We start from the raw sequence: 10,611 nt of genomic DNA on the forward strand, positions 1-10,611 counted from the left end.
TAAGGTTTTGGCCAAAGCACCAATTTAAACTCAGAAACATTGCAATAATAGAGCAGAAATAACATCTTAACAGCGCTAATTGGCAATTTTCAGTCTCTAGGACTGCCTCTGTTGTTAAGAGTTAAAAGAGCAATATTGCTATTTGGCCAGTTGTTGAATTTACGATTGTTATACCGGGGGAGGGGGTGTTTGGGGACCACTGCTGTAGTTTTCCCCTTGCCATTTCATGAGTACTGATTTTCTAAGAATGATGATGTTCTTTGGCCTTAAAGACGATGTGCAGTGTTTGGAGGAAGTTCAAGTTGAAGTTGTGGGTGGAAAAAAATGAATTTTTCGTCAATAAAGAAAATATGAAATGCTCATAGAATCATAAATACTGTATTTTATTACCATATATCATAAACCCACATTCCTTCAAAAACTTGTTTTTAATCTTGCTATTGTCAATTATGATGGAAGAAGGGCCAGTAGCTTAAAGGTGTACTGTGTAATATTTTTTTAGCCGTTCATTTCCAGAATTCATGCTGGTTGCCCATTCACAAATGCTACCTTTTTACCTTTAATTCATGAATATTTACCACCACCATTTAATTCTAAGTAGGCTATTCATTATGACCGGAAAAATTGCACATTTTACACATGAAAAGGGGGACCTTCTCCGCCTCCAGCTAATCTTGAAGGGCAGGAGTGTCAAACTCAAATTGATGAGGGTCAAAACAAAATCAAAATATGGAACGGCGTTGGGGGCTGAACTCAACATTTAGTTTAAAAAATTGACTAAAATTGTGCATGCATGCACTTAACATTCATAGTTAAATTTCACACACACTTTCCCATCATATACTGCAGGTAGTTAATAGGCCTATGCGCCTGCACAAATCTGTTGCATTTGAGTGTGAGCTGTTTCACTGGCCTGGGTCCACTCATATTCCTGTGATACACCAAATGTCATGTTCAAGTCTTGTTATGCTGTGCATATGAGGGCCAACTATGATGCACATTTTAAATGATCTTGCTGGCTAAATAAAATTACTCCACGGGCCACATTTGGCCTCCGGGCCTGAGTTTGACATCCCTGACTTAAAGGTAAACCATCCAAAATAAGAGCCTGAACTGAATGGCACATACCTGTTGACCAGTGCCGGGTTTTGGTCGACTCCACAGATGCAACGCAGTTATCAGACTCCATTGTTATGGAACAAAATATTACAGGATGCTCAGCAAAGTTGAATTTTCAAGAATTTGTTAGTTTGTACAGAACATTTTTGAGTTTCCAAAGACAGATAGGCCAATTGCTATTTTTATGAATATGCATTTCTTGACTTTCTGTGAAATATAAAATTGAATTACTTCCCCCAATTTTCTTGCTTTGAAATAGAATGCACAGTGTCCCCAAAGCACATTTGCTCATGAAAGTTCAATTTATTTGAAGAATCTATTCTTGACATTCTCTCACTTTTGTAAAGGCGCTGCTATTGTTCTGAGCACAACTGAATGCATGAATTGCCCCAGGCTGGCGACTTTGTGGTGACCTGAGTTTCTCCAACTGGTTCTCTATGTTTCGCCTTCGTCTTCACGATACCATCTGGAAATTCCCCCACAACAAACACGATTTCCAATGACGCTCCTCATCAAAGCTCCTTGCATGTGATTGGACTGACAGCCTGTCCACATGTTTACTGGTGTGCCACTTCCTCCACTCACTCGACCGGGCAGGTTTTCCTGCTAAATGCCATTTTTACCCGCACACGGCCATCCTAAGCAGCCCAATTCGGCGGGAAACAGCCCAATCTGGCAACACTGAGCTGAGAACGACAGGAGGAAGAAGAGCCATAAGGACGGAAACTGGAGCGGATTTGATGAAATGCCGCCAGATGAAGGTGAATAGAAGCAGACAGAGGCAACTAATCTCTTAGCTACTTCAGAATCAGAAGCTACATCCCCCCCAAAAAGGTGTCAACTTCACATGAGCGAGTACTTTTTATTTACTGTTGGAAACTCAACATTTATTAACTGTTTGGAACTCAATAAAGAAAGAAATATATAAACATACAAAACACACACACACACATACCAAAAAAACAAACACTGCTACGTTTCTACAATTTCAGTTGTCTCCAAGTAGATACAGTGTATACAGTATATGTTGACAGTTGTTGTTGAGTCTTCTAATGTTTGAGCATTTGTAGTCTTTTCTGTCACTGAAACCCAATCTATGACACGGCTATTGAACTACAACAACAGTTCTTTGTTCTTCTAATGTTTGAGCTACAGCAGCACCAATAGATGTTGAGCGCCTCATATCACTCTCCAATAGGTAGTTTATCGGTCATGTAAAAGTGTTTAAAGGGACACTGCAGGAAATGGTCAAAAAAGGTACTGCAACTATGCTGCTCATTGAAACTGGGTTGCATATTGCCAAATTTGATCTTTTCATGAAAGTTTACTAAGTAATAAACTGATATTTTCTAGTATGAGCAAAGTACAGTCATTATTACAGCTAAAAAACAATATTTCTGGAAATTCAAAATGGCGGACGATGGAGAAGATCCTCCTTTTCATGTATGAAAAGTGCAATTTTCCCAGTCATAATGAATACTTAGAATTTGATGGTGGTGGTAAATATTCATGAAAAAGGTAACATTAGTGAATGGACAGCATGAATTCTGGAAATAAACAACTAAAAATCTCACACAGTGTCCCTTTAATACACAGGTGCATTGAGACATCGATGACTTCAGTCACGTCACAACACCAAAATAAAAAAAATTAAAATCTAAAAGGTATGCTAGAGAGTGCTCTTGGTCTTCGCTACAGGGTAGTCGCTGTCAAGTAGCCCAGTGTCTCTTGTTCCTTATAATGTTTGAACCACCAATAATATACATTAGAGACAAGTGTCTGGCGCACTGCATGTTAAAGGCGGCAAATTATCCCACAGTAAATTCAGTCTTTTATTTAAAAAAAACAAAAATGTGTAGTCTTTTCACCCATTGAAACCCATTGTAAGACACAGCTATTGAACAACAAAAATGGCCACCTCCACCTGCCGCATTACAGTCAGAGCCGCTGACAGATTTTTGCCCGGAAAAAAGGCATCTTAGAACTAGAGATGCACCGGATCCTGATTTTTAGGATCCTGCCGGATACCAGATCCACTGCTTAAGATCTTGCCGGATCCGGAACAGGATACCGGATCCTATGAAAGGGTTGAAACACATACTAATTGTTTTTGTATAGTCAAACTATTTTTTAGACTCATTGGCTTACTGACAAACTGCCTGCAACGGCCGCTTCCAAAGGGCTTTCACTCCATGCAGAGATTGAGGTTGTGAAAGACTGACTGAAAAGCCTAGGCTACATAAAAACTGGAGATGCAACAGATCCTGCTTTTTAGTTAACTGCTGGATACCAGATCCACTGTTTAAGATCCTGCCGGACCCGGATCCTGTGAAAAGCCCTAACATCCTGCCGGATCCGGAACCGGATCTTGGATCCGGTGCATCTCTAATTAAAACCCAGGCCCAGGACAGACCCCGTCATCCCCCCCAGACTACTACAGTGGCTACTGCGAGTGGTGTAGTTCTGTAGAATATACTGTAGAAGGGAACACTGACGTTCCCACCAGTAGGCTATATACAGTCTTTTAGAAAAACAAAATAGTATCAAATCTTTCTAACATTTCAAAATGTGTGCGCAAGTGTCCTTGGCATTACAATGTTTGATCTACCACAATTTTTTTCACAAGTCCTTTATAAAAATAACATCTAGGTGTTGATCACAGTCCATGATGTAGTACAGTGTCATTATAACAGAGGTATGGTAAAGATGATGCAAGACCACACTTTTCCAAGATGCACGTGGTGTCAGGTTAACAGCCCCTCTACTGCACAGACAGCAGGCAGGGCAGGTGGAAGCATATTGACTTTGGAAGAGCAAGCGGCAGAAGCGTCAAAAGCTGCAAACGCATTCCTAGCGCCGAGGGCGTCAAAAGCTTGGCGGCCGGCAGCCAAAAGATAGCTCTCCCTGATCGCATTGTTTGTTTCAAATGTTTGCTGCCTGCGTTGATCGCCCCTGATCTGTGCTTTCCAGGCGGGACTGGTGCCTCTGCTGTCTGTCTGTAGATGGCAGTAGCTCAGGGGTAGTTTTGGCAAAAGACGCGCTCAAGTTCTTGGAAAAACGAAAGTCTTTGGATGTGCGATAAAATGTATCAACTTAAGGAAGAAAAATCCGCACTCACAAAACTGCGTCTCATTATTTATTTATATTACCACCATGTCCAAAAAGCAAACGCGTTTCGGCTATCGGCTATGGTACGCACTGATGAAGGCTTGATAGCCGAAACGCGTTTGCTTTTTGGACATGGTGGTAATATAAATAAATAATGAGACACAGTTTGTGAGTGCGGATTTTTCTTCCTTAAGTGGCTCAGGGGTACCAACCTTTCTGGGTCTGAGGGCAACCAAGGGCTACCCGAGGGCTACTGAGGGCTACTTTTGTTCAAAATCCTGATGTCTTGGCATCTGTCTGATGTCAAATCACACTATTATTGAATGATAATTTGCTTATATGAAAAAAATCTGGTAGTCGTCACTATTAACATCCTTGATGGGCACTTCAGAAGCTCCTGGAGGGCTACCTGGCGCCCGCGGGCACCACGTTGGTGACACCTGTTTGAGTAGCTTATGCAATAAAACTGTCTGGCAAACAGGGCTGGATTATCCATACGGGCCAGCGCCACAGTGCCCAGGGACCATTTTTGACCAGTGAGGAAGCACCACAAGACACAACCTTAACAAATGTTGTTTATAAAGGGGGCACCAGTGAGGTATAGTGCCAGGGGGCACCACATTGGCTTAACACGGTCCTGCTGACAAGTAAATTCTATTACAAGAGTATTTTTTAATAATAAAAGTAGGATCTAGGTGTTGATCACAGTCCACGATGTAATAGTGTCCTTATAATGTTTGAACTACAAATGGGGAACAGTAGGCTTAGGAAACGGCTCAATCTGGGGAAGAATTCATCATCGTCTTTTGTTTAAAAAAAAAAAAAAAAACCAAGGTATGCATCAATCCTTACAATGTTTGAACTACAACAGAGAAACAGTAGGCTCCGATGTCTGGCGCCTCAAATGGGCAGTTGGTGAATGGCGACGAAGTTTAAATGACCAGAGCGAAGAGTAGTGAAGGGAAGAGTAGTGAAGGGAAGAGTGTTCGGCATCAAGATTTGGCAAAGGACGCGCTCAACTTCTTGGAAAAAACTTAAGTCTTTGGGTACGCGATAAAATGCATCAACTTAAGGAAGAAAAATCCGTTCTCAAACTGCGTCTCATTATTTATTTATATTTCGGCCGAAACGCGTTTGCTTTTTGAACATGGTGGTCATATAAATAAATAATGAGACGCAGTTTGTGAGTGCAGATTTTTCTTCTTTAAGAGTGTTCGGCAGCCACAATGGCTAAAAGTAGGACTTGTGGATTCTCCTGCACCAACCAGTAAATTTCTTTATGAAGGTTTTTTCTTTTAATATACCGTAAGTAGTGTCTAGGTAATGATTACAGTCCATGATGCAATGGCCTCTGCAGGTAGTCTGGCGTGTAGTCTTTCCTCCCATTGAAATCCATTATAAAAGACCACTTTTGAACTACAAAAATGGCCTCTTCAGGTAGCCTAGCGTGTAGTCTTTCCTCCCATTGAAATCCATTACAAAACACTGCTATTGGGACTATAAAAAATGTAGTCTTCTCTCCCATTGTAAGCCATCATAAACTGTGACTATTGAACTACAAAAAAATGGCGTTACAATGTTTGGACGACCACAGGGAACAGTAGGCTGAGATGCTCGGCGCCCCGTATGGGCAACTTGTGTGTGGTGTAGTAGTGGATGACTTGGGGTATAGATGGGAACGGAGGAGAGTTCTCCCCGAGCACGTAGCGCACGCCGTCGCGACCACCCTCACGAGAGAACTTCATGTGCAGGAAACCATGGCAACTCCTGGATATGGAGAGAGAGGGGGGGGGGGAGGTGTAAGAATATCAAGTCACTTTTCTTTGTATTGCACATTTCAACAACTACACATGGCGGAGTTTGAATTCGAGTAGCAATTGTAGTCTTTTCTCCCATTGAAACCCAATATTGAATACAGCTATGGAACTACAAAAATGGCCATTACCTGATAGAGAGGGAGTAGTCCATGCGACTGGACTGGCTGTTCCTGACGAGGTAGCTGCATTCTTTGCACAGCGTAAGTAACGACTCTGCGTCCGATCGCGTTAGCGTGCCGTGATACCACCTGGAAGACACACACAAACACAAGCACGTTTATAGTATTTTATCACGCCGAATACCATTAAAAAACATGGCAATCGAACAACAAAAATGGCCTCTTCAGGTAGCTTAGCATGTAGTCCTTTATTCCATTGGAACCCATTACAAGATGCAGCTATTGAACTACAAAATGGCCCAAAATAGCTGCCTGCCAACAACCTCTTCAGGTAGCCATTTGTAGTTTTTCCTCCTATTAAATCCCATTATAAGACGTGGCTATTGGACTTCAAAAATGGCCGCCAAAACTCACACTTGCTGCTCCAGGGGCAGAAAGGGGTCCACCCGCTCTCCAAGCAGCTGGGGAGAGTGCGCTTGCGTCCGATTGGCTCCCGGTCCCGAGGACTGGCTTCTATTGGTCGTTGCCGTGTTGGGACCGGAGGAGGGGGGGCTGGTGCGTGGGGGCTGGGCCCGCCTCTCGGATCGGGAGCGGGAGTGAGCCGAGTCGTCCCGGGTCAGAGCCGGGCCTGGACCACATCCGGTGCTTTCAAACTGGACAGCTGTCGGGGGAGGGGGAACAATTCAATTAAATTTCAATTTATTCAGGGTTCCCACACCTTTTTCATGAACAAATTCAAGCACTTTTCAAGCACCTTTAAATAGGTTGCGGGAAGGGGGTGTGGGGGTCCTCCCCCAGAAAAAAAACGTGTTTTTAAGATGCAATTTCCTGCATTCTAATCAATTTTAGGGTGTCGAATGGCAAATCCCATCTGACATCTCACTTCCTCAGATTTTTGATGTACCTGAACAATTTATTTCTATTATTTGGCTTACTGATTTTGACTTGACACAAATTTCAAGCATTTTCAAGCACTTCACCAAAAATTCAAGCATTTTCACAACCTTGAAAACACTTAATTTAAATTCATGCAAATTATTCAATGCAAATTCATTAATCATTATTTGATGGCCATATCGATCGACTTATGATTAATTGATAAGCGCCGTTTTCCCCCCGAAATCTCAATGTTTCTCGAAAAAAAAAACTACTAGATCTAATTTTTTTTTATTAAAAATTGAGATAAAATACCACATTTAAATTCATTCTATTTCAATTCTTTAATCCAAAAGGTGATTTAAATATTCCCACTATTCACACCCCTCTTCACACACACTCTTCAAATGCCCATTTCACCTGGGTCTCTTGTCAGTTGAATTGTCGATTAATTGCGATTAATGTTTTTAAATCGATTAACGCATTGATCGATTAAAGTCGATTAATCGATTAATCGTTTGCATCCCTAGGGGCGGGGGAACACTTCAATTCAATTCAATTTCAATCTATTATAGTCTGGTGTCACCATAGCATGGTCTCAGAGGAACACTAAACTAATTCCTGACTAGTAGTACATAAAATATGAATTAAAAGATAATGGTAACCATATGGGCAAATGAAGCTTTGTTTAAGCTCTGAACCATTTCAGCACATTACTTCAAAAATTGGGTTAGTACTTGAAGCTTCAGTAACAGGGCCCTCTCCTGGTGAAAAGCCATGCTTGCAATTAAACAGGCTCAATTCGATAAGATGAGATGTTGTGCCCTCATCATCTGCGACATTACCCCCAATATTGGACTGAGCTCATAGCACACTAACTTCCAGACATTTGACATTTTGGGCTACTGATGAGGCAGTTGAGGTAGACGACATTACACAGGCTACGATGCCACATTTATTTATTTATTCATTTATTACTAGGCTATTTTTTGGGCGATCAGCATAAAGCGTTGTTGAACATTAATGTGTTGTGTTCATAACTTATGATGATGTTGTCTACTTGTCTATCAAGTGGGACTTATAGGCCTAATGAGAGTCAATAAAATATCTATTCTCTCCACTGCAACCTGGCAGACTGCTGTGCAACAGGCCAAACACATTTGCGCGCGCCTGCTGGTTCGTGTGGCAGCGCGAAACACTGCAGCTGCTTTCGGAAAACTGAACCAGTTTACTGTTTCATACGTAATATATCACGTGGTTTTTCCGTACTGAAGCAAACTTCGGAACAGTGGTTTAATGGTTTTCGCAGTTGATGGTTTGAAACACGTTCCGGCGCGCTTGTGCCAGACTGCCATCAGTACCTGCTGGTGCTTTGGAGATGTTCTCCTGTATCCACTCCCAGCACTGATCGTACTGCTGGTCCATCCATCCATCCATCCATCCATCCATCGTTACCTGCTAGTGCTTTAGAGATGTTCTCCTGTTTCTATGGTTACCTGCTAGTGCTTTAGAGATGTTCTCCCGTTTCCATGGTTACCGGCTAGTGCTTTAGAGATGTTCTCCTGTTTCCATGGTTACCTGCTAGTGCTTTGGAGATGTTCTCCTGTTTCCACTCCCAGGGCTGGTCGTACTCCTCCGCTGGCCTCTCGTCGTCCTGTGGGAGGCGGCTCCTCTCTGCCTCAAACTCCGCCCCTCCGTTGCTCTCCTCATGATCATACCTTACAAACAAGGTATTGAGTGCGTTACAATATGCAACCTTGCTCCCTCCACTTGTGCTTGTGGCCTCGTCCCGCCTCCTGGCCTCTCCTCCGTGGAGAAAACCATAAAGTTTCCCAGCTGTCAGCCTAGCCACAACAACTTTTGAGGGACTGTTTTTCATTCACCATCCCAATTGCAAATGAGAAAAAGACTTTACAATTGAGCCTTTGCAAGATATTGAAATACAATGCTGTTGTCAGTGATGTCATCATGACATATTACTTCCTGGTACGAGGAATCTTTTCCAAAATGCTATATCCACTATTTTTGTCTTTTTGCATTTTAATATTGGAATTGACTGTTAAGAGGTCCTATCATCTATTCATCTATGTGTGAATTCTTGTCATTCAAATGTTTTCAGAACATACTTAAAAACCTCTATAAAAATGCATTTTACAATGTATTTCAATGGAATGCCCAATACAAAAATATCAATTTCCCAACATTCTATGAAACGGATATCTCATTTTGGAAAAGAGCTCTTCATATGTAGATTAGGGCTGCAAATTATCCAGTAATTCATTAATTGTTAGTTGATTGACCTTATCGATCGACTTATACTCATGTTGACAGACCAGTATTACGCTGGTTATCAATAAATTATACGTGTATGACAAATTATTCAAGATTCAAGATTCAAGATTTTTTTATTTGTCACGTGCTTCCTTGTGCAAGCACAATTGGCAGTGAAATGGGGATTGCAACTGCTCAGTGCTGTGTTGGATGATGACAAATAAAAATAATAAAAATAATAAAATAAAATAAAAAATAATTAAAAATTGTCTTAATTCAAAAAGCGGATGGCTTGAGGAAAAAAACTCGTACGCAGTCTCTCTGTTCTACATCTTATGGAACGTAGTCGAGTGACTAGGATGGAATGTGTCTTTCATAATCCTTTGTGCTCGTGTCAATAACCAACAGTAATGTTGATATGACTACTTAATTAGAAAAAACATATTTATAAAGATTTCTAAATTACCAAGTAAAAACAATGAAAAGTGGAGTGCCTGAACGCGACTTCATGTATTTTCAATCATACCTTGGTCCCAGCCCTCTGCGCTGCTGGCTCCGCCCCCGCATATGGTAAGCATTTTGATTGGATGGCGGTGGCTGTTGGGCGATTTGATTGGCTGTTAGATGGGGGTGGGGGTGGTCTTCCTCATCGTCGTAGGGGCTGTCGTACAGCAGGTGACCCAGCTGCAGCTCTGGACAGACAGACGGACGGACAGACAGACAGACAGACAGACAGACAGACAGACAGAGAGACAGAGAGACAGAGAGACAGAGAGACGGAGAGGGGGAGAGGGGGAGAGAGAGAGACGATACGATGCGTTTTTATTCAATACATTTTCAGAATATAATCACAAAATGCAGTGGTTTCTTTGACATTTTGGTGCTGAGAAGGAAATGCCCCAAAAAGCCAAGGGAAACAAACATTTTGAGGATAACCAGGTTGGTGGGGGGAGTAATTAACCAGTGCCCAGTGCCCAGTGCCCAGAAAATGGCCTCTTCAGGAGTGCATTTCCCGAAACCATAGCTGCTAACTTCCTTAGCTACTTTCTTGTTTTCAGTGCAATTTCCCATTGGCAACTACCCAAGATGCTAACATGCTAACAATTTCGCTTTCTAGAAACACACCCCAGGGTAGCCTAGTGTGCAGTCTTTTCTCCCATTGAAACCCATTATAAGACATGGCTTATGAACTACAAAAATGGCCTCCAGCCAGATTAGTCAGCTTACCGTTCATGACGCGCTGGGCCTCGAAGGGCTCCATGTAGCTGCCGCTCTGTATGTCCCCGGCGGCCGGCAGGGGG

The 10,611-nt window shown here is 42.2% G+C and overlaps 1 protein-coding gene across 1 annotated transcript in view; it reads right to left on the reverse strand.

The window, feature by feature from the left end:
* Positions 1–4,747: 4,747 nt before the first annotated feature.
* The window catches only part of LOC134442194 (SH2 domain-containing adapter protein F-like), a gene marked incomplete at its 5' end in the record, with an annotated part of 12,673 nt that continues 6,809 nt past the window's right edge, over positions 4,748–10,611 (reverse strand). The window contains 6 exons of the mRNA XM_063192453.1: positions 4,748–5,994; positions 6,173–6,292; positions 6,578–6,824; positions 8,618–8,757; positions 9,828–10,002; positions 10,538–10,611. The exon at positions 10,538–10,611 is cut by the window's right edge and continues 206 nt beyond it. Coding sequence (XP_063048523.1) covers positions 5,799–5,994; positions 6,173–6,292; positions 6,578–6,824; positions 8,618–8,757; positions 9,828–10,002; positions 10,538–10,611 — 952 coding nt within the window. The remainder of the gene's footprint in view (positions 5,995–6,172; positions 6,293–6,577; positions 6,825–8,617; positions 8,758–9,827; positions 10,003–10,537) is intronic.

This window comes from Engraulis encrasicolus, unplaced genomic scaffold (assembly GCF_034702125.1).
Source record: "Engraulis encrasicolus isolate BLACKSEA-1 unplaced genomic scaffold, IST_EnEncr_1.0 scaffold_123_np1212, whole genome shotgun sequence".
Lineage (NCBI taxonomy): Eukaryota > Metazoa > Chordata > Actinopteri > Clupeiformes > Engraulidae > Engraulis > Engraulis encrasicolus.